At 40.5% G+C, this 24,355-nt stretch overlaps 1 protein-coding gene across 2 annotated transcripts in view; it reads right to left on the bottom strand.

Moving 5' to 3' along the window:
• The window catches only part of adamts9 (ADAM metallopeptidase with thrombospondin type 1 motif, 9), a 58,770-nt gene that overhangs the window by 8,396 nt on the left and 26,019 nt on the right, over positions 1 to 24,355 (bottom strand). The window contains exons 26-40 of one of the 2 annotated variants that reach the window (XM_007571579.2): positions 22,743 to 22,991; positions 21,165 to 21,326; positions 20,898 to 21,074; positions 14,749 to 14,919; positions 11,671 to 11,847; positions 8,737 to 8,907; positions 8,427 to 8,621; positions 7,669 to 7,798; positions 7,110 to 7,204; positions 6,745 to 6,839; positions 6,469 to 6,602; positions 5,597 to 5,691; positions 4,040 to 4,144; positions 3,468 to 3,576; positions 1,591 to 3,294 (exon numbers count right to left, since the gene is read on the bottom strand). In XM_007571579.2, the coding sequence (XP_007571641.1) occupies positions 3,487 to 3,576; positions 4,040 to 4,144; positions 5,597 to 5,691; positions 6,469 to 6,602; positions 6,745 to 6,839; positions 7,110 to 7,204; positions 7,669 to 7,798; positions 8,427 to 8,621; positions 8,737 to 8,907; positions 11,671 to 11,847; positions 14,749 to 14,919; positions 20,898 to 21,074; positions 21,165 to 21,326; positions 22,743 to 22,991 (2,046 nt within the window). In that variant the 3' untranslated portion in view covers positions 1,591 to 3,294; positions 3,468 to 3,486. Of the gene's footprint in view, positions 1 to 1,590; positions 3,295 to 3,467; positions 3,577 to 4,039; positions 4,145 to 5,596; positions 5,692 to 6,468; positions 6,603 to 6,744; positions 6,840 to 7,109; positions 7,205 to 7,668; positions 7,799 to 8,426; positions 8,622 to 8,736; positions 8,908 to 11,670; positions 11,848 to 14,748; positions 14,920 to 20,897; positions 21,075 to 21,164; positions 21,327 to 22,742; positions 22,992 to 24,355 lie in introns of those variants that run through there. The other variant, XM_016681500.1, reaches the window with a different exon arrangement.

Below are 24,355 nucleotides of genomic sequence, written 5' to 3'. Positions count from 1 at the left end.
AGTAGCCCATTTTTCATCAAGGGGCTCTTGTTCGCCAGCACCAGACGCAGTCCTTGTTTGGCCGGGCAACGTCTGAGCCGGCATGTTATGCATATCAATGTCTCTCATGGTATGAGGTAGGCTATATAGCTCCAAGGGTCTTGCCTAAGGCATAGCTCAATTTCAATGTTGTAACTGTTTGCCCCAGCCCGGGTCTCCCGGGTGGAAGACTGGTGACTTACCCACTGAGCTATGCTACCAGCCTAATGCTCTAAGTATGTTTAAAATAAACTGAGCCTGGATGACATTGAACCCAGAGCAACAGTAAGGCCCAGAACCACACACTAACACACCTAATGTCAATTAGAGACTAGTAAACCTGACATGCATGTTTTTGGACTTTGGGAGGAAGCCCAGCAAGAACAGGCATACTCAAATCCCTGGGTGGGATTCAAACCGCTGACCTTTTTGCAGCCAGGCAACATGACTTACAACTTCTCCACCACGCAGCCCTCAGTTGACATTATGTCCCACCAATCTAGTGTCTCTCCAGGGGGGAAAAAAATATCATTAACCTGGTAATTTACTGCCATAACAGAACCAAATTAGTTCTGTATAACCCATCTATCAAGCCATGAGCGAGACTGTTCAGAAGATTTAAACTGCGTAATCATAATTACACAGATGCTTTATGCAGGGGGAATTTTACTGTGCAACCATTAAGCAGTCCATCGACTTCTCGTGATATATTTCTTTTATTTATTTTTTTTTTACCGCACAGGACCGACTGCTGTGGAAATGATGCATTAGTGAGCGGATCAGACAGACAACCGTGACGCATGTCAAGCTTTTTTTTTATTACAATCCAATCATCGCCCTGTCTGCGTTTCATACACAAATCACTGTTTTAACATGGCACAAGCAAATACTGCTCATAGGTTTTTATGCCGAAAGGGCTGAAATATAAATAACTGTATTCATACAACAGAAGAAAAAAAATAAAAAAATAATAATACTGCAAGATTGTTCATTTTATGGCAACGCTCGTGTCTGTAATCATTCATAGCCACGGTTTTATGTACAATCACATACATAGGTACAATAAATACTTGCATATAAAAACAAAACAAAAATTATACATATAAAGGCATTTTACAAAAGTAAAAGAAATGATACGTGTTGTGTTACCTGGTAAACAAGAGTTAAATGTAAGAAGAAACCAACAAAAGAAAAGAGGACACACTTAAATAAAATAATCCCTTCATTATGACACCTGAGAACCTGATTGGACGACGTTCTGATGATCAGAAGTGCATTTGTCAGTCATGACCTTCAGTAAGACACAGCCTGCTTTCGTCCCCGTGTCTTTAAATACTTGCCGAGTCGTAGATTAAGACTAGTGAATTTCCTTTGGCTGAAGGCTGCGCACGTAAGGCACCGAAATAGCACCACACACACACACACACACACACACACACACACACACACACACACACACACACACACACACACACACACACACACAAAACGGCTCACAACAGTAACAAAATGGCTTTTTATTTTATGTATAATCCATGCATTTCCTTCTGGACTTTCTATTTTTTATTTTTATTTTTTTAGCAGATCAGGTCATAGAGTGTAACAGTGGCCAGAGAGGAACAAAAATAAAAAAAAATTAAAAAAACTGCGCAAAGTATAAAGTACCCTGTTTTCTTTAAATAAAACGACAAAGCAGAAGGCCAGAAGACGATGTGCAGTTTGGATATAGAAAAGAACGTGAGGTACACGACGCACGAGCAGCACTTTGGACAGACTCACTGCAAATTTAGCAGACTGACTTGTCTCTGGGGTCAAACAACCCCAACATCTTCATTACATCTCCAGAGTTTCTGAGGAATCTTATTTGGCTTGAGGTGAAGTCTTTTCCCTCTTATTCTACCAAGAAAATAGAGAGAAGATGCCCAACTGTTGGGTAAATAAAAACACTAAAGGCTAACAGCTCTTTTCTGGTTACTGCATGCTGGACCAGGGGACTTTATCTTCCTTGATGTGTGGCATCATGAACTCTGTTTTATCAGAATCCTGTCATGTGTCCATTTACACAGCTGAACAGAATTACAAAGCCCTGCAAAAGCATTCAGACCCTTGAACTCTACCGAATTATAACCACAACCTTAAAAGTAGCATTCAGCTCCTTTTTTATTTTGATGCCGCTAAATAAAATAATACAGGTCATCTGGAGTTCAGGTTGTGGCCAATTATGGAGAAGATATAAAGCTAACACCCTGAAAGCACCACCCCAGGGTGACACATGGCGGTGGCGGCATCATGCTGTGGAAAAGGCTTTTCTGTATGCACTGGTACATGTCATATATTTTTTACCACCCGTGTAACTTTGTCCCTCAGACGTCGACAATCTGTAGACGCCAAACTGCCAGAGCTCCGCAGCTGCACAGCAGAGACATTTCTACAGCACCTGACCCCGTCGATTTCCACTTACGTAAAGGACCTCCAACCTCCTCCTCTCTCCAGCCCGAGCGAACGAAAGCCAGAGTTAGCAGCGAGGGAAGGATTCCCACGCTGTCCAGTTGGCTTCAGACAACCGGTTTCAGATCGGATCAGCCTCAAGCGCAGCAGATCCGAGGAAAATTGAGCGGGATCGGGCATGTAAGGGAGAGGAATTTAAACGCGGAGGTCGCGAAGGAGTTCAGTGGCTCAGTAAGTGGAAGCAGAAGCGCACAGAGTCAGATCGACTTACTGCAGGACAACCTCTTAAAGGTCCGGCAGCTGACAGCCGCTACATAATGCTTGTACGTATAAATGCTGCTGCTGCTTGAGGAGTAATTGGTTTGTCAAAAGAAAACTGCATGAAAACATTTGGTTTGGCAACAATCACAACGCGATTACTGGACTTACTGGAGAGAAAACAAACACACACTCACACACGCCCGCACACACACACACACACACACACACACACACACACATATATGGCTGCACTGCATAGTAACTTTAAAGTTAAACATTAGTGATAAAATGTGGAAGGAAAATCTGACATAAACTGCATTAATACTAGCATATTTAGCGCAAGCTTTTGACAACAAAACCTTTAAATTATTTTACAATACAAAAATAAATGGCAAGTAGAATAAATAAGAGATTTGATCGGTCTATTTACAGTACTTACAGTGGAATAATTTACACTATACACACACACAATGAGTCAAAGAGGTGATGGATGAGTTTGAGCTCCAAGTTGGCCATAGCACCATTGATAAGGAGGGAAATTTAGCACCAGAAGAAGAATGCACAGCGCTGCAAGTAAATAAAAGCAAAGCACACAAATGCGATTAACATCCAGCCGTTTTAAGAACTGTCCAAGAAAACGTGTTAGATGAGCAAAAGAAATTGCTGCCAGCATCTATTTTGTAACCAGAAACATAATATTGATATATTTGTTTTATCTTCTGTAATAACTGAAAATCCACCTGTTTTGTTGCTGCATATCTATTCAACTGTGACAGGCAGAGCGTCACCAGAGGACGGCGTACATTTTCCACAGTACCCTCCGCAGAACCCCGTCACTCTGCTGCCATCCTGTGGACACAGAAATAATGACATGAGCTGACACTCGAGTAATTTTTCAAAACAAATCAGTGGGGCTGAAACTGATTAATTTATTTCAATCATTCTATAAGAATATATTACATAGATTTTTTTTAAAGGCATAGTGATATATTTCTTAATCATTTTGGCCAGTTTTAAGTATTATGGCTCACAGCTAATGAACACCCAACATTCAGTTTCTTAGAAAATTTCAACATTAAATGAGAAAAAAGGGGTTTTAAAACAGAAATGTGGGCATACTTATGATTATTTGTATTTAGTATTTGGCAAGGGACGTAGATACAAGAATTAAAAAAGCAAATCAACTAAAAAAAAAAATCAACCAGAGGTTTATGAGCTGATATGAAGGTGAATCTAAGCAAATTGAATACTGTTACGTTTGGCATGTGATGGATGTGTGTGTGTGTGTGTGTGTGCGTGTGTGATGAGGTACCTGTGATTTCTGGATACGAGTCACCGCGTAGTTTCCCTGGGAGATCCAGGTGATTTCCTCAGCCACCTTGAAACCTGTTCCTGACAAGTTGATTCTGAACCGTCCCTAAAGCAAGACAGCAACATAAAGAGTGGATACAGGGCAAAATGAAAGAATGATGCAGTAATTTGAAACAATTATGAGAAAAAATATGCATTTTGAGACATAAAATAATGAGACGCATCGAACATAAACAACAGAGACACAGAAAAGAACTGGTGGAGGGCCAACAGTTTTCCAAACAAATCCTAACAACATTTTAGCATGTGGTCAAAAAAAAAAAAAACGTTCTGTGAAAGTAAACATAACCATGCACGAAATTAAAGGCTTCAAAAACATACTGGCTTATTTTTTCACAGACATGCTTTAATATGTTGCAGCATATTAACATATTAATATGCTTGTTCTTAACATAGCTTTAAGAACAGGTACGTTCTTATAGTTTCAACTGAAGGCCAAAGTTTTGATTCTTTCCTATATCTTTGCTTATTTTTACAGTGAAACCTAGTGGCGGTTTTTGACATTGGCCAAACGGGAAGTTGCCCAGGGCGGCATCAGGCTACAGGGTAGAGTGGCACAAGAATTACATCAATAAAAACAATTTATTTAATCGTAGTCTAACAAATTAACCACAGAGTACCAAGCTGAATAAGCAAAGTTTTCTGTGGCATCCTCTTCCCTTTCACCATGAGTGGTTGAGTGGTGCTACGTTCAACCAGGAAATTTCATGAAGGGGAGAAAGTAGCAGTGTTTGTGTGAGAGGGGCGGCAGTGGGACGGGCCATGCCCAGGGAGCCATACACGCAAGAACCACTACTGGCAAAACCTGATGTTTGACATGTTTTTCCACACTGTTTTTGTTGCTGTGCTGCTTGTGTGATATCATCTGGTCTAACAGACTCTTCCTCCATCTCTTGACATTGCGTATCGTGCCCGGCGGGAGAGATGTTTACATGCAGGCGAGGCTGAGCGAAGCTTTCAACAGCCAAGGAAAAATGTCAAGAGTAAGGCAACAGAGACGAATTGAAGGAGATGCTACAGACGCAGGGCAGGAGCAACGGGTAGAAAATGCGAGAGGGCCGTCTGTTGCTTTGTGATTTGTTTGTTTTCCTGTTGAAATATTGGAGGTTTCATCTAAGCACAAAAGCCTCAGTCCCCTGCCTCATCTCACAAAAGGATGAAGTCTCCTTGGTTCAGGAGGTGTGAGTTAAAGTATCCCTCGCTGTCTTTATGTTGCTTTGAATAAAAGCTCCTGCTGAATGTAAAAGTCATGTCAAAAAGAGAAAGGAAGCATAAATCCTCGGCTCCCTTGACTCCTTCAACATAAACAGGAGCGTAGAAATAATTTACAAACTCCAGCTACAGAAGCATGCAGCTTTAATACAATGGGTCCATTTAGCACTTCCCGCTATTTGTCCTCTGTTTTGATTTGTGTTTTTTGCCGTTGAAGACATGTTCTGCATAAACATAAGAACAAAATGCCTCAGGGTAGAGATTAGTGTTTGCAGATGGCGCTCACCTGTGGACAGTCGGCCAGACTGTAGCAGTCTCCAGCTGTGGCAAACGGGACAGGACTCTTGCCATCACGAGTGAAAGCAAACCGCCAATCTGTAGCTAAACATCGAGTAAAAGCAGAAAATTAAACTCGTTGGGACCCAAGAGAAAAACAAAAAATGTTTCGAAAGGATGCGTTTCACACAGATGCATCTATGCTAACGAGTAAAGAAATATTCGGCGACATTTCGCAGTGTCTTGACAAAAGCATTCTTACTCATCTGGAATGTCAGTATGCTTTTTGGTATCTTTCACGAATAAAAGTCTGAAAACTGTGGAAGGCATTTTCATGCAACAAATTTAGATTAAGTCCAGAGTCAAATGCAATTGAGAATATGCAACACGTTTTGAAAATTAATGTGAAAAGACAGACACAACTTCACAAAACTGGGAGAGAAATACCAAAAAGAACAAATTACTTACTAAAGATGAATGAGTATTAATTTTACTTTTACATTTTTGTTTTGTAAAACTCTACCGTAGCTTATTTTCACTTCATGATAGCGCACTACTTTTGCTCCCTTTCTCAAATGAAGTTGCTCTAGAATAGATAAGTTTGCTTTAATTAATGTGACAACATATTACAAATATCAAGCACTATGAACACTTTTGAAAGGCATTGAAGTTCTCAATAAGAGCAGTCTCCTTGGCAATGTCAGTGTGATTCAACCGCGCCACATCAGTTTTATGTAAGACTTGCTAATGTCTGTTGTTTAAACTGCAGACATCTTGATCCCATTAACCCTCATGAAGCTGGACATAATTAAAAGGAAAAGACAGTCCTCATTTGAGTGTAGCGTAGAGTAAACATTAGCTCTGGGTGCGTGGGCCACTCACTGATGACGTTCATCCGTCTCAGGTCCAGGCGCACTTTAGAGAAGGTGGTCATGCCTGCGGCGGTGTAATCCCTTCGGCAGTCGCAGTCTTCTCTTCTGGAGCCGTTTTCAGGACACTGAGTAGGGTCGTTGAGCCTGGAGAAGTACAGAGGTAAAACCTCAGCTTCGGCTGACATGTCCGTGGAATTTCCTCATTTTAAGAGAAAGCCACCAGAAGTCAGCCGGATTTTCGTAATAAACCCCGACGGCTCTCCTTGTTGTCCTGCTGGAGGTTCACCTGAAGCCAAAGATCTCGGAAAAATTCTCCTCTTCTCCAGTTGTCAAGGTGATGTACTCCTGTGGAGTCTCCGTCTGCATTCCTGCACAATAAACCTGAGGGCAAGAGAGACACAGGAGGAGCAAGAGTCGAGATAAAGGTCAGGGAAGAGAAGGCAAACAGAAGGAAAAGGGCAATGAGGTTTTAGAAGGATAAGGAGATGATGGAAAAGTACAATGGGCAAATTAAGGTCAACTCCAGACGTACAATCGAATAGATGCGTGTGGAGCTTCACTCTTTTCAAAATATTAAGCTTCTCAATGAGTCTGTTTCACAGAAGAAAAACAACAGATTATTTCTGTACTCAGGTGATTAAAGTGTCTTACCTTGAGAGCTTTTCCTTGAACACTGAGAAAGTGTTCGCTGTCTGGAATGGGGCCGCTTGTGCTCTGGATCTGAAGACAGCTCGAAGGCAAATTGCCTTGGAGACAAAAGGAAGAAAACTAAGTGCTCAACAGAATGCTATTTATTCAAGAACACACATTTTGCTAAGTCATATCTACCAATGAACCCTATCTAACTAAGCTAAACTAAGGGTGAAGAGTCAATACACGGAACAATAAATCTTTAAAGTTTAAACTCGGATGCGGACTACTTCACCCAAAGTTTTCTGAAATGAATGATTCACACTGAGCTGCAAATACACTGGAGTTTGCAAGGATTGGATTTGATCTGATCCTATAACTAGAGATGCACTGAGAAATCTACTTTTGACCAGAACTGGTGTTTCTTTTTTTTTTTTTTTTACCTGAATCAGCTGTTGTCCAACTCAAAAAACAGATACCCATACCACATCATATTTAACTCAGACATTGATTGGCGCATCTCTCTACCTTTTCACCTATAAGCATAGCGACAGCATTCAGGTCACTTAGCAGCACTCACAGCTTGGATTACTGCAGACTTTTCTCCTGTCTGGCTCTTCGTTTGGAGAACACCTGTTGCTTTCTCGTCCGTCTGCAGACACACACTGCACAGTCCTCTCTGCCACGCCGTCCCCACAGCTTACCGAGCACTGAATAAGAGAGAGGACAACCACAACAACGTAAAAGTCACTTCAATTTGGCGTAATTCATTCTGTTAAGCGTTTGGTTTTCAAGCTAGTAGTGTAGCTTCTTCAACAGTGTGTTGGAAACATTCAATTTTAGGCCTTTTTACAACAAGAAACCCATCAGATATTAACTAAATTAAAATTATTCAGATAAGCTCTGTAGGTTATTTATTGTCTGTTAAAACTTTAGTAATCTTCAAATCTCTTTAGGATAATGATCATGATAGCTCAGATAGACCCAAACAGGGCTATTCCTGTTTGTTTATTAGATTCTGGGGAAATTTCAAACATTGTATAAGAATTTTGTTTTAATCGTTTTTAATATTACTACAAATTATTCACTCATATCAAATTATTTTATCACAATAGTTTTTGTGTATACTGTGAATGCATCACTCCTGTCTTGAGAAGTAATAGTGGCCTCATGTCGTGTGTTATGTCGTAAAGCTTTAAATGATTCTAGGTTGGTATCGACACATTTTTTTAAAAGCAGACTTTCACTGAGGCCCGCTGCTTCCGTAAATGACATTAACCACGTTTCACTCGTTCTTTTTAATGACAACACAATATTTGGCTGGACAGCCTAGCTCACCGGTCCCCAGACTCCAGCCCTCCACTCCTGTGGAGGTGGACATGTGCCCAGATGACAGGGCATGTAGCTCTCTGGGGGGGTTCCAGGGCAATTGGACAAAGACTGATGGCCGTACTCGTAGTTGTCGTTTTCCACGTGCACCTCGCTGCAGGAGACAAGACGCTGACGGTAGCCCTGACCACAGCTCACCGAGCACTGGAGGAGAGAGAAAACCACTGGCATGAAGGAAGGGAAGTATTTCTCGACAAACTTAAAAGTCGGAGTTGGAAAAACGAGAGCGAATTAGGACAGAGACGCAACATCGGCTCACCTCTGTCCACTCCCCAGTGATCCAGATTAGCTCGCAAGCCTGTGTGTTGCAGCTCTCAATGTCCGGCGGTCTGATCTGGTTCACGCAGTACATTTCATGGACCTCGTGATGGTTGTAATCAACGCACTGCAATGCCCTCCTTCGATGGCCCGATCCGCAGGACTTACTGCACTGTTGAGGAAACGGGACGGAAAAGATGCGGTGTAACATCGGGATTGTTCCACTATTGGTGGGGCAAGAGAAAGTATAGTGGAGATTAAGAAGGAAGGAGCAAGATGAATTAGTTTGTGGTTTTAGTTTGTGCTTTTATCACAGAAAGAAAACGTCAAAGCAAACGATCAGAGAAGAGGGGAAAACAATGTGCGAACAATCTCTTTTTCAAGAGACCAAAGAGGAAGTGTCCATTAAGAATATTTTTCTGAGTTTTTTCTTATTGTATGGTACATAGAGAACACCACTGCGACTCCCTCACTTGTTGCTGCACACTTCCAGGCAACTGGCCAAAAGAAAAATCCTACACTCTGCCACCCCATTTACACCCAAGACAAATCGGGACTTGTCTGGAAACACCCCAGAGGGTGAAAAAAAACATGATGTGGAAACTAGAGGAATGCCACCCATTACTCTAATTAAGGTAATGCAGTTTTAAAACTACAGTTGGAAAGCATCAGTATTTATTATTTACTGCATTCAAACTTGTGTCTCAATTGCCAAAGCACAAAAAGCAACCTAGAGGGAAAACTGTACATTGTTTCAAGGAAGGCAGGATAAAAACACATAACCATCAAAATACGAAAATATGACGATTTATCAAAATACGGAAGCTAGTTGAAAGCCTGGAGTAAAAACGTATCCAGGCTGAAGAGAAACGTCAAATATTGTGACATTTCAGTCTATAACAGCCTTCTGCTTGAAACGTTCCAGCTGCGTCAGAAGTATCGCCATGGCTACATCCTGCTGCAGCCGCTCCTTGTCACTCCCGTAATGTTGAACCCTGACAACTGGAAGAGCTGCGTTTAGTTGTGTTGACAGGCACTACGGTGTCAGAGCGTCTAAGTACAACTATCACCAAGACATGCATGAATTATGTCAATTTGTCACAGAGCTTCCATCTACGGGGACAAAATCAGATTTAAAGAGGAAGGAATAAAACTTATACTGGTCCTTGAAGGCTCGGCTCCCGAATTTCAGGAATTCGGGGATTAATTGGGACCAAAAGGCTGGGACTTGCACACTCCTCTCAGTGCTAATTAAGCTCTGTTTTCAGAAACGCAGTTCATGCTGCTTCATGATCCAAATCCGACATCAAGTGAACTTGACGAGGAAGAAACTCCGTCTGAACTTTCCTTTCGAAACGACCAAAGCCTTCAGCGGACAGAAAGTGAGTTTAGCTGAGGGGGAAAAGTGTTTTTCAACTCTTCAAACTAATTGCACTTTTAATATCAGGCATTTTATAGGGAACAACTTTCATGAAAGTACTCAAGAAGAGGAAGAGCTGTGGGAAAACTGAAGCAGTCTGAGGCATAACCAAAATAAGGTTCTGCTTGGAGACCGAAAACCAGCAGGGGTCCCCGAAGAACTTTTGAATTCTCACAGAGTTTTATAACTTCATTTTCTATAGCAAGAGCCTGCTTTTTAAGTAAATTCAGTGGGCTTAAAATAGCAGAATTCAAATGGCTTTCTATTATTTCAAATATAAAACTGATATTTCTTTTTGCAGCTTTCCTTCAACCAGTCTACTGGCAATGTGCAGCAACATGTGGGGGAGGGCCAGTCCTGCACTAACTTATGCTTCAAGTAGTCAGAGAAAACTCTGGTCTTTTTCCTTTTGTGTTGTACTTTAATGCTGGTTCCTATTCACATGTGTTAGTTATGACTGATTGCTATGTGTTTTACTCATTTCTGCTTTTTGTGTTGGTGCTAGCATTTTGCATATTGTAATAGCAAATCGATTTTAACCATTAATTGCCAATTTACCTCAGTCACTTTTTAAGCACACACAAAGTTGGCCCCACCTTCCTGAGTCTACCTAAAGAGAGAAGTTTATAAAATATAACCTAATCTTCTCCTTTTATACCCCAACTTTTATCGAACACCCACTGGAAATAGGTACAAAGGAAGGAAGGACAAAAGGAAGGAAGGCAAGAATAAAGGAAGGAAGATAGAAAGGATGAACAGATGGTTGGATGAGCCAACTGTACCATTTTAAGGACAAGTAAATATAAAGTATAGAGTATGTCTTGAGAATTAAAGTAGTTTGCACTGTTAAATTTTGAGTTGCCTAATGCAGGTATTTATTTCAGAAGTTTAATGTTGTAAAAAAAAAAAAAGTGAGGTTTAGAAATGTATGTTTCCTGGACCCAAATGTCAGTTATTCGAACATATGTCATTTATGTTATTTAAAAGTAAGCAAATTTATACATTTTTTGTCTGATTATGTCCTTAGTAAAATAAATCTGTACTTTTTGCTTCAACTTGAATAATGGTATTTTGAAGCAATGTCGCCATTCATTCACCTGCATTTCAGTAAAATCAATTTTTTAATACTGACCCCACCCGCAGCCCGTATCACTCCAACTTCCAACCTCTTCCAACTAGCTTTTTGGCTCTGTGACATATTTCTAAATTTTGGAAAGATTAAATGTTTTTCCGTCAATGTATTCTAGTGTTCCGTCTCTTTTTTTTTTTCTTTTTTTTTTGAGAGGAAGAAAAAAACAAAACAAAACCCAGTTACACTAGGGGCTTCGCTGCCTCTGCCCTCCCCTCTCGTCTTTCTCTCTCTGGCCTTCTGACAACACAGTGGAGCCTCCGACGGGAGCAGCGACTCAACTTCAGTACCTTCATCCAGTGCCAGGTAAGGCAGCGCGGCCACGCTGCACGTTTTGACTTACAGACTGGAATGTTTAAAACCTGCAGGCATTCGCTCCGACTTACCGCCTGCCAGTCCCCTTCTCTCCAGCGGTAGCGAGCGGGACAGTCTGCGACGCGGCAGCTCTGGCTGGACGGCGGACGGGAGCGCTGGGCACAGCCGGTCTCCGCGGGGCTACGGCGGTCTCCGACCTGGCAGAAAACCTCCCTCCGCTGAACTCCGTCACCGCATGAGGCTGAACACTGAAAGCAGGAGAGGTAAAACCTAAGCCACTAGAAGTATTTCATTAACTGTAGGAACAATGGGGTTCAATTTAACTCGGTAGCCACGGCGACAAACAAATCCTCTGAGTTTTTTTAAGCTAGCTCTGGCTTATTTTAAATATTAATGGTGAATGCGTAACTCTTTTCCAAATATCTTTGTTTTTGCATTTTGAAAAAGAAAATGGTAATCTTATGAGATGAACCCTTTACACCAGTATTTAAATGCAACTTTATTACACTTTTGACAGGTTTTGCTTTTTAGCCATAGAATTGTGTATCTTGTAATTCAAAGTTGTATGGGTTCTTTGAATTTTTTTTAATTAACTTAGTCATATTGTGCCATTTCTGTGAAAAGACTGAATTTTTACTCTGTCTAGTGTGTCTAGTGTTGTGAGCTTACAATAGATATAATTTATATAAATTCTAACAGAGATAAATAATGGTGTCATCTGTATTTAAACATGTTCTTTTTTCCAGTTATAAAGCTCGTTTTTGGAGCGTAACACACATTTCTCTTTGCACCATTTTCCACAGATATTAATACTAAATGGAGTGAATTTATATAGCACCTTTCTTGTCATACTGACCAGACCACTTAAAGCACTTTACACTAGAGCCCCCGTCACATTCATGTGTACGCCTTCATACACCAACATGCAGATGTTGGGCAACAATCATTACATGTACAATACATGCAATACATGTAGTGTCTCACAAGTTATATTAAAGGGGAGGTGCTAGATATTTTCCAGGCGCAAAATGCCATTCTATAGCAAAATAAAGTAACTTTTTATGACAACCTTTAGTTGTCATACAAATGCTGTATATATCAAACAAGACTTAAAGGAAATTTGACTTGAAATTTGCCTCTTGCCCTAAGAAGCTCCTGCTCTTTCCAACACTCCACCTTTAGGCCATCACAACAACGCTCCTTCGTTATGCCATTTACAATCATTGGACTGAGAAGTAGTTAGCATGACGCAGTTCCACCAGGCGTTTGGTAATTGCTGCTGCTGAGTGAGAGAGGCCTGCGGGAGGAGTGGTACTTTTTGAGGCGAAAGCTCGGCTGGAGACTGCAGCGGCAAGGAGGAGCTTGTGGAAATAGGCAGGGATTGGTGAGAGCAAGTGTTTAAGCACCCCTGAATGGCTGCCGTAAGATATTCAAGGTTTTCTAAAACATGCAGGAAAGAATCAAAAGCAGCACTTCTTTGTAGCATGATGTAAAGCACAAAAAGTCAATTTTACATAATACCCCACTTTAAAATTTCAGTCATTAATTTATTTTATTTCAATTCTTTTTACAAAATACCTGAAAGGTTTGGTGTGCCTTTCTTTTCACTCCCCCTTATTCAGTGTGAAGAACCAGTTTTTGCTGGACTTACCTGTGTCTGTAAACATCAACATTCAGGTATTTCCACGGATTCTTAGTTGGATTTTGTGGAATTCTGATACTGGAAAATGCTTTGAACTAAACTGTTCCAAATGTGGTTCTGGTTGTGTGTTCAGGGTCGTCGCTCTACTGGGGGACAAACCTTTGCACTAGCTACTTTAAAGTCTTTTGAAACTTCCAACAGGCTTTCGTTCAAGATTTTAAAGATACGTAGCTCCATCTATCTTCATATCAACTCTAATTAGTTTCACAGATTCCTACTGGTTCTAGATGAAGCTCTGTGAAATGTTCAAAACTTGGGATATTGTTTTGAAACCTTAAATTGCTTAAAGCCTCCTTACAACTTCCCCCCCATTCCCTTTGACCTGCCTGCTGTGTTCCCTCAGACTCCATGATGCTCTTCTCTAATCTTCCCTAACAAACCTCCGGGGCCTTGTCTCAGAGATTTGGATTAAATTACACACAGATGGGCAAAATTTCAACATAAGTTGAACGGTTTACTTGTTACAATGTTTTACTTCTTTTTTTTTTTTTAATTTAGGGTTAAAGAGTGAAGGGGTTGAATGTTTTGCAAAAAATAAATTAAAGGAAGTACAATTTTCCTTCCTTTTCAAAATGACGTGCTTTACTTTGTGTTGGTCTGTCACATGTAATCCCAGTAAAATCTCTTGAACTTTGTGGTTAGGACATGTCAAAAGATAGAAAAGGTTGGCGCAAATAGTTTTTGCAAGACACGGCACTCTCCTTCCAGCGCTTTGATTGCTCCCATTTACTCCGGGGCATGCGTGCTGCTCCACAGCTGTTTTGAGGAGAAGCACATCCCCTCTTGACGTGTGCACAGCACTTGTGTGTCACCGCCTTGAGCGATGGAGTGAATTCAGAGGGAGATGAGGAGGAAGGAGGAAAATGGGCGGGAAAAAAAGAAGAAAAAAAAAGAGAGAGAGAGATGGAACAAGCACAATGCAGACGCCCAGGTGCAATCTGTTAGTTTGTCTGGGAACGTGACGCGAGAGAACGGCCTCTTGTAGAAACGCTGAAGTAAAAACACGACATGTGGTTTCCATTGCGGAGGCACAGGCTTACAGTGAGGCAGAGGATAAAAGGGACAGAGAGGAAAAGAAGGTGAGGGGCAGAGGAAGAGAAAATACAGGGAAGGGTAGATTTACTTTGAGTAAGGGTAGATTTACTCGAGATCAAAGAGCCTGCACTTCCCTCCAGCTGTTCAACTGTCTGCGCTAAACTGTCACAGCCTTGGTCTTCAACCCCTCCGTTTGCCTCTGCCCTCGGCCCACCACGCTGTGATCTGCCAAGGCACCCCGTCCTAGTTAGTGGTTGTGTTTAAACGCTGTCAGGTTGCCCTGCACATGTTTCACACACACGCAGACGGAGTTGCAAAGAACCTGGTAAGCATTAAAAGTGTAAAAGAGCAGAGGGGAATGAGGAGGGGCTGACGTGTCTGGCAGCGTGAGAACCAGAGACAGGCTCCGTACCTCTCCCCAGGTGCCGGTCTTCCACTTGGGGCACCTTCCGCCTCGGCATCGCCTCTGCCTGCTGGGTTTGGGGGACGAGTGGCGACAGTTTTCATCCGGGACGGAGCGGCCGGACCCGGTCACGCAGCTCACCTTACGGGATTTCACACCTCTTCCGCAGGAGGCCGAGCACTGCAGCAGGTGGAGGAAGAGAGCAATGGAAATCAGAAGTTATTCTTTGTGCTTTACCCAATAATAAACACCAAACTAATGGAGATCTCAGTACCAACAGAATAAATAGGGTAACTTTTATATATATATATATATATATATATATATATAAAATTTAAGGGGGAAAAAAACAAAAAGGAAAAAAGTCCAGTGCCGACACATGCACGGTTCACCCGGTAGCAGTTTTTTCACGTCCGGGTTCACCGAGTTATTGAAGGACTTAACTCTGTGTGACAGGCAGGCACACACACACACACAGTAGGGTTACAGGAGCAGGGATCAACTGTGCTCGGAAAATCTGAAAGGGGGCGTTTCACATCGTGGATGGATAAAAAGCGACAGGCTCAGGGTTGAACGGGTGCACAGCTCAGTGTGCAGCTCTGTCCAGACTGGACCGTAATGGACGGGGAACTCGCCACAACCTCTCACCTCGTTCAAGAAGGAGGAGGAAAGGTAGGACGATTTTGGGGGGGAAGCAACAACATTAAACTCGTAGCTTTTTTTGTCCTCTGAAGATAAAAAAAAAAGTACTTGTATTGTGCTATGTTTGTTCAAATTTAGTGCAACTTTATTGGTAGACTGTTGGATCATTCGACTGATAAAATGATCAGTTATTTTTTCATTGAATAAAGACAACATGTGCAATAAGTAGATTGTTTTAAAGGTGTCCTTCAACTTTAATAAAAATGTTTTTGACTGTGTGGCTTACGTCTTTTTTTTATGCGTGACAACTTTTAGTAAACGGCAGTGCAGAAGGTTCCAGTTTTAGACTTGGCAGCAGACATTTCTTTTCAATCAATGTCAAGACGTGAAATTTATCCATTCAGTCAGAATTCAACAGAAAGAAAAAGAAGAGGGACTAGGGGTTTAGAGAGAATTTAGCTCATCAAGTTATTTACAGCCCACTTCAAACCACCGAGGCTGGGCTCTGTTCAGATGTGATGTCACTCCTTTCACTTTTTTTTTTTTGTTTTTGTCTTTTTTTGCAATTGTGCAAATTGAACCAGTTCATTAGGCTTCTATTCTCCAGCTGGGTAACAACCTGCTACATTTCTTGTTTTTCATATTTCTATTCAGAAAACTTGTATGAAATGTGATCCGGTAACAATTATTCTAAATTTCTTGCTAAATTATCAGACTTCTGCATATGATGAAAGAACAATGATCTAAGAAGGGGACCGAAGTCAGTCAGCGGTGACCTTTGACACTGCCCTTGTTCCAGTGACTTTCACAGGCTTGCACTGAGGTCCGAGTCACCAGCACACAGCAGACCAGAATAATGAGGCCTAGCGAGTTCAAAGCCACGCTTCCGCCACAATGCATCATAGAAAAAGCATCGGTGCAGCCCTTTGAGTGACTGAGCGCAGTAAATGAGTTTGGAAGTGTGACAACGCAGAGCACAGATTCATCTGGATGGAAGTGGTTTTCAACACCTGATGTAGATGTTAATGTGAAGAAGAAAAAAAAAACGAGAGCGTCAAGATTAAAAAAAAAACAGTTCAGCCATTTATGAATTTTCCCTTTCACTGCTTTGCAGAATTTTGGCTTCTCCTATTTTTTTTAGTTTAGTTTTGATCTGGGGAAGTTTTGTTTCATGGCAACAAAGGAAAGTTTGAGGTAAGTCATCATAATTTCATTATAGACTTACAGCTTAAGTACAGTTTAAAGGAAATAATTCAGGACTTTTGAGGTGAGGTTCTGTTAAAAAGTTGTAGGCAGTTAATAAATTATTTGCTCTAGTCAACTGCAGTATAAATCCAGATTAACTGAAGCTGGAGGGTGAAGCAAATGGCTAATCCAAGAAGGGTTTAAGTGAACTTTAAACATAAAAGTGGTTTATCTAAATACTATTTGACTCTTAATCCATCAAAAAGTTTGCATTGGGCACTTTAGTTACCCAGTAGTCAGTTACTATTTTTACAGGAAAAGTAGATAAAGGGGATGATTTTCTGGGGTGAGACATACTGGGAATTGCTCATTTATAGTCTTTACAGGTGCTAAAAGAAAAAGCAGTTTAAATTAATGTTGGTTTATTGATTTCAACACTATCAGTTTTCTATTAAATTACTGTAACTGGTAATTCTGTGTTGCTTCACACAGGAAGACCATTGGTGATGGGCTGTTTAATGTGTAATTATTTGCCCAATGCAAAAGTGATGACAGGTTAAATATCATCAAACTGTTATTGCATAAACTGTTGACATTTTGGAGATTGGATTTATTTTAAGAGTAGAAGTGCACTTTATTCTTGGCTCATCTCGGATTATCCACTAGCTTCAGCTTTCTGCACCAACTAACCTGGATTTACACTACATGAAGACGCCAAGAACGTTATTTACCACAGGCATGGCATTTACTGCTTGTTGCCTTTTACCAAAACCTCGCTAACGATCCCATATCATCCCTTTAGTCCACGTTTCCAATTCAATTGTCTTTCAAGTTACCGTTGCTCACTGTCCATGACAAGAGATATATTGTTTATTCAAATAAGAATGAAATAAAACGCCTTGAATAGTACCTCTACTTCACTTTAATCATGACCTTTTCTGGAAATGCACAGAAATCCAACAAAAACCATAAAAAAATTAAATACTGACAGCATGATAATAAAGGAACAATAAATACAAGTAATTACATAAATATACAGAAAATAAATTTGCAACAGACTAATACTGCCATTTGCGAATAAGAGACATTAAATATACTTATTTTAAGAGCCTGTTAATTTTGGGTTTTAGTAGTGCCATTTGCACCAAGTACCGGACTACAAACCAAACTGCACAGACGGAAAAATGTAATGGGGAACATTAAAAATCCACTGCGATGTCTGCCTAGATGTTGACTTTTTGCCTCTTAGCAATCACACATGGGAGTCATTGAAACAAATAGTTCTCATTAGCAAATGATTGTTAAAAAAACTACTCGCAGCTGTGTTAACAGGCCCTTAAAATAAAGTGGGATGTCAGTACAGACATTTATGGCCATGAGCCAACCAGGTGGGCTGCAAGCAAAGTTTGTCCCTAACCACAGATTCTGGACCATCGCCATTCCCCTCCAAAACAGAAAGTTAGCAAAATCAAAGTGAAATATGAGAAAAAACTTAAAAAAAAAAATTTTTTAGATCTGTGTTTAGGGCCATCACCTGCATTGGATAGCCCCAACAATGAATCCTTAATCTTAGCGAGCCACGTTCGCTCCGGTGCCAGGGATGACAAAGGTGGTGCACAGAGAGCAATCATAACCAAGACTGAGGTAGACACATTAGATCGGCTCACATTAGGAGCTCTGGATACAAAACACCAACAGCCACCCCTGTGGTCACAGGAATTACATGTTTTGAAGCATGACATTTAGCAATCCGTTCCAAATGGTTTACCCGTATACCGTATTTGACTGACAATTAATGGCAACATGGCAATGTTCAATCGAAACTGAGAAACAATTCAAACTGACTACTCTTTGCATTTAGCTGTCAGTGGATAAACCGCACCTGGAAAGAAACAAAATTACAGAAAAGGCAGCATCAAACAGCAACGCACCACAAAAAGAACCAAACAAAGCAAAAAAAAAAAGAAAAAAGAAAGTGATGATTTCCATAACTTATCCCTTATTTGGCAAAAAGCACCAAGGAAGAATACGCTGTCGTTGTCTGATGGCTAGTTGAGTCGTGTCGCGTTTCAAGTGAGGTATTATGAGGTGTAACACAGGATAATACATTTTGAACTTCCTGCTATTTACTGTGCAACACAAACATCAACTAAAATATATAAAACACTTGCATCAGGCAATATTAGGGGAAATATCTTTCAAAAAAATAAAAAATTGGCCACACTAGAAAAAACTGGAATACAAAGGTTCTAATGATTTCTAGTAATGAGACACATTATTTTACAGTCCTTGCACTGAAGTTGTTGTTTGTTGTAAAGCACTGATGCGGAATATTTTAGGCACTTCAGAGTCGACGAGAACTTAGACAAATTTTTTTCAAGTTTAGTTGTGTGAAGCAGTTTGAACAGTATGTTACTGAAGTGGACAGTAGACTCAAGAATCCTAGTGTAGAGGATAAGAGTGAAATTCTCATGGGAGAATCAAGCTAAGCTACACCAAGGTTTTGAGAACACATCGGTAGCGTCAGTGGGTTGTTTTCATCAAACAACCCACTTTAGCTAAAACTAGCTAGCAGTGGGTGCTTCTAGGCGTGGAACGCACTAGTTCCTTTCTAACCCATCCTATTCAGGCGTATCGATTCTACAAGAAAAAAAAAAAAAAAAAGACAGCTGGAGTCTAGTCATCTGTTGAGTCTAGGCATATGTCAACACAGTGCATCTTAGTCTTATTAAGACAGTTAAGGCAAGTTCAATTGCTAGTCGTGGCAATTTGTGTGAAAATTTTACTCATACTTAAAATAAACACTAGATTACCTCTATTTACACCTAGTCTTGCAACAAAATTCAGTGTACATTGTGTTCCCCCCCCCCCCATCTAACAACCATAATGTTATTCTGCTAACTGCATGTTGAAATGGAAGAATATATGGTTACAAATCTTTTGAAGCAGCTTCCTGTATCGAATCCAAAAATAACAATGTACAGTGCAAATTAGAGATTACAAAAAGGGAGCTGAAGGTATGTGTAGCCCATCCCTCAGATTTTAAGAAATTCAAATTAAGCTAGCTGCTCGGCTTATGGAGGCCATTCCATTGCTATACTGCCACCATTTTTTTTATAAGCCATCAATCATATATTTATATTAATGGCTAGCCAACAAGAACAATGGTTAAGAAAACAATGCCAATGGGAATGTCCCAATCTGATCTAAAATATCAGATCAACGTCCAGATCAAGTCGTTTTGAATGATGTGTATTAAAGAATCAAACTAGATTCAGTTTTCTATATCCGTTATTGGCCGACGAATAGAAAATAAGAGCACTTTGTGTTTAACTTGTCTTATACGATGAAAATTTGCTCTTGAATGTTTGGTTCTCTTGAGTATTTGTTAAGCTTATTGTCCCATGAGAACTCCCTCCATGGTTCTCTAAACTGTGTTGGCCTCAGACTGTTCTCTGCTGCAGATGCAGGTGTTGAGAATCATTACATGCAGATCCATTTATAATAACCAACTCAGCAGAAGATATGTACATAAACTGTAAAATAAAGTGCCTTGTTATGATTAGTAACTTTGCTAAAAACCCTCATGTGCCTCAAGACGAACTGAATTTTTAAAAACCAACAGCCATTTAAAATAAGGTTTATGAAACAAATAGTACACAAAGAGTTTAACCCACCTGATATCCTATGTTTGCTCGTGCTGACAACACTCACTAAATAACTCTGACAGCTGTGTATCGTAACGCCTCATGCTTGAGGATTATGAACCATTCTTTGGATAATAAATAATAGGCATCTGTGGTATTTTCCTGATATACAAAATTGGTCATCGGTATTTGCTTATGAACAGTGACTGGCTGAAATGGATACAAAAGAGTCCTTCAATTATTGAAGTTAATAGTATTTACATAAGTTAAAAAGAAATAAAAATAAATTATCTTTAAACCAATATTTTTACCGCACCATCTTTGTGAAACAAATTGATCCTGAATGTTTTTAACTAAACACTCAGAGTTTTTAGTAATGTAGAAAATGCTTTCTTGTTCATATGGTCGCAGCTGTCTCCGAAGCATGTCGTTTCAGGGCTTTTTTTTTTTTTTTGGCACGTTGCATGTGACGTTTTAAATGTTTTGGAAGAAATGCTAAGCAATCGACAGAGAGGAATCCAGAAATGGAATCATAAAAACAAAACAAAAAAAACACCTAATATCTCTGTGCAGCAGCACCACAGTCATTCTGCCTCTTTAGGACTATTGTTTGAGAAAAAAAAAAACATGGATATTTTAAAAGATGAGTACTTTTTTTTTTTTTTTTTTTTTTTATGAGCGTACCGAGCTCCATGGGTCTGTGCTCCAGTGAGGACTAGAAGGACACGGCTGAGTATTGCACTGCTCCCGATCCGGTGGCTTGTCGTGGATCTCACAGCTCAGATCGTTGAAGCGCTCTCCGTTGGGACGCTGGCACACCACCAGCCTCGTTTTTATCCCACTGCCACAAGGCTTAGTGCACTAAAGACAACACAAACGGGGATTTTACAATCCAAGGGCGACAAAGTTTCTAGTTTATCTAAGCTTCAGTAATATGAAGCGTCGCCTCACCTCGCCCCAGTTGCCGTAGACCCATTGAGGACACGGGCCCGACTCACAGGATCGTTGCTCGGTGGGTCGGTTGCGGTCCTCGCAGCTGTTGGCGGGGTAACCGTTCTCATCCTGGCACACAACGACTCGGCGTTGGAAGCCTCCGGCACACGTGCTGGAGCACTGTGGTCAACAGAGAAAAGGTACCGTGCTCAGTCAAAGGTATTCCCAGGAATAATGTTCAATGAAATGATTTATATCATCCACTTTACTGGACCTTTTGCTATGTATTCGGTAAATATGAATAAGTTGGATCTTTGCGCAGTGTTTCATTTAGCTCTGAAGTCAAAACTTGGATACGGAATAACATCAAATGCAAATTAAGTATGCTGCTGCTCCCAAATTCGACAACAGGTAGAATTTGGTATCTGCTGGTGAGTGGGCTAATTATTAGTAGCAACAAAAGTTATAGTGGTTATAGTGAATCCAGAGCTTCATCTTCTAGGAGCTTCTATAATATGTCTTACTGCTTCAGAGTTTGAAAGGTAGAGTTTGAAGTTTAAACAGAAATTATATCATTTTCTTTTTTCCAATGACACTTTTCATTTAATGCTAATAAAGGCAATTCTGCAATATAGTTGAATACCCATCATTATATACACGGTAATCACAAGAATCACCTGTTATAATAAATCAATGTACATGAGCACACAAAGCAACCAGAGTAAAAACCACCTCAGGTCTGCAGTCACAGCATTTCTGGTGCTACGTTTTTCAGCAAATCAGAGGAAGGAACGCTCACCCAAAACAGCTTCACTTCCCCCATTTATTTCAAGGTTAAAAGTTATCTTTGAAGAGATATTCTGACAAAAAGTACACTTGGAAAAAAAGTCAGAAAGGCAGGAGGATCTGCAAACTTTCAGAACTGGCAAAGTTTTCTGAATGTTGATTGTTTCTTAGTGGCCATTTAGATTTTATAGTAGGTATTTATATCCCATATATATCCCCAGAAAAACAAGGTATGAAAAATATTGCAATAAAAGCATCTATAAAGAATAATACGCAAAATGGGATAAAAATCTCACTTTAATGATTAATTATTTTTACACATTTCTGATGGCACATATATTGGTAGCCATGCTGCTAGGAGTTTGTATGATCCACTTTTGCCAGGAGGACAGCACTTACTATTAATAACATTTTAAAATTGTACATTAAAAAAAATGATGTATGGGACTTTCTTGGTCGCCAGAGTTTTTATGCAGAAATAAGGTCTTGGGAATCAGAAGGACATAGAAATGATTTTATGTGAAGAATCACTTCAGTTGAAAGACTTTGATTCCCTTTAAAATATTTTTAATTTAAAGGATATGAAATTTTAAACACAAATATTAAAAATTTGACACCATTGGTGTAGTAAAAAAAAAAGTTATTCAGTCACAATGTGGAATGTTAGAAATATGGTAAAGATGAGATTTTTCTTAAACTTTTGAAAGAATGAAAGAAATACACATTTTTAAGCTTTTATAAACATTGTGGACGGCGCTACATTTCCAAGATCACTTAGTAATTTTTAAATCAGTATGCAAGACGCCTCACCGCTCCCCACGGTCCGGTCCGCCACTGGTGGGAGTGGCTGCGGGCCACGTTGCTCCTGGTGATGGTGTTCGGTGAGGACGGCAAAGGTCTGGACTCGCTGGGACGGGATGGGCACTGAGACATGGCACAGTCCTGCTCTGTGGCTGGACGATCGTCTGGGTCGCACTCGTTCACATTCACCTCTTGGTCGCTGAAGCTGACGCACAACACCTCTCGCGTCGTCTTCCCTTGGCCGCACGTCACAGAGCACTGAGAAAAATGCAAGCGTGCGGTGTTAGTCGATGCGTTTTAGATTAAACGTCATTTACTCAGTGCTTGAGATCAAAGATCTGGAGGACATGAAAGAGCTCATCTCTGGTTTAAACTCTGTTTGTCTCACAATGATTGGGAGAGAAAAAAAAATCCAAACGGCTTCAGCTCCTTATTACAACCATTTCTAAATCTCAGGATCTTGAGGCAGTTTATTTCTTCCTGTGCTCCTTGCAAACAGTATGCCAGTGGTCCCCAAAGTCGGTCCTTGAGGGCCGGGATCCTGCATGTTCTCGTTCTCTCCTTGGTGGTAGTAACAACCTTTTCAGCATGTCAGTGCTCTTCTTTGGCCTTCTAATGAGCCATCATTTGATCCAGGTGCGCTAAACCAGGGGGAGACCTAAACTATGCAGGATGCCGGCCCTCGAGGACCCACTTTGGGGACCACTGCAGTATGGCTTTCCTCTCCTCACTTAATGTGGAGCACACACCAGTGCATCTGATGCAGTTCAATAATACTTTTTTTATCCCAAAAGGAAAGTAAATGCTGACGTAACTCATATATCATCCAAGTATCTTCAAAGAGTTGCTGTGTTGAAGGAAGGAGTTCCAGTAGTGGGCAGTCTTGCAACGTATCCTAGGAAGCCTCTTACTGAAGACACTCGTTGTACGGCATGGCGTGCTAACGGCTCAAAATTTAGGCAGCAGAGACGATATTTCATAGATACATGGCCTAGATGGCACAATGATCTGTTGGCAGCTACTGCTGACCGACCTCATTTGCTGCTGTCTGACCGTTTGGTTAGGGAGAAACGTGTGACCTGTTGCCATCATCCCATCATGACTAATGGAAGCGATGGATTGAAGTCTCTCCTTCTTCTGCTCTGAATCCAGGAAGCCTCCGTTTCAACTCGTAGTTCAGGTATTAGTTCGGCTTGGGAATGCTAATCTGCTGCTCCCAGGAGACGCATCATTCAAACGATCCAAAATTTAAAATAAATAAATAAATAAATAAAAAGTAGAACAGAAAATCCTTCCTGGTTCCTTCTTCATGAACCAGGGAGAATAATGGTCCAAAAAAAAAAAAAGGAACAATGCCTCAACCAAAATAATTTTGAACAAAAGACTTCAATGTGCTGCCATTATGAGCGGCGCAATTCTGCAATATAATATATATTTATACGCCTTTGACCCTGGATGTGAATGGAACATCTGGATTCAATTATTTGGAGTTTATAGTTGAATAGAGTGAATTCTTTACCCAGCCCACAAAACGTGATGAAAAAAGCAAAAACATTTGCAGAAAAACTCGATTAGTGTCTGTTTTCAAAAGAAAAACCTGAAGAAGGTACATTTCAGGTTAA

This window comes from Poecilia formosa, unplaced genomic scaffold, assembly GCF_000485575.1.
Source record: "Poecilia formosa unplaced genomic scaffold, Poecilia_formosa-5.1.2 Scaffold283, whole genome shotgun sequence".
In the NCBI taxonomy this organism is placed as follows: domain Eukaryota; kingdom Metazoa; phylum Chordata; class Actinopteri; order Cyprinodontiformes; family Poeciliidae; genus Poecilia; species Poecilia formosa.
The sequence above is the reverse complement of the archived record's forward strand: the minus strand, read 5'-3'. Positions and strand labels throughout refer to the sequence as shown.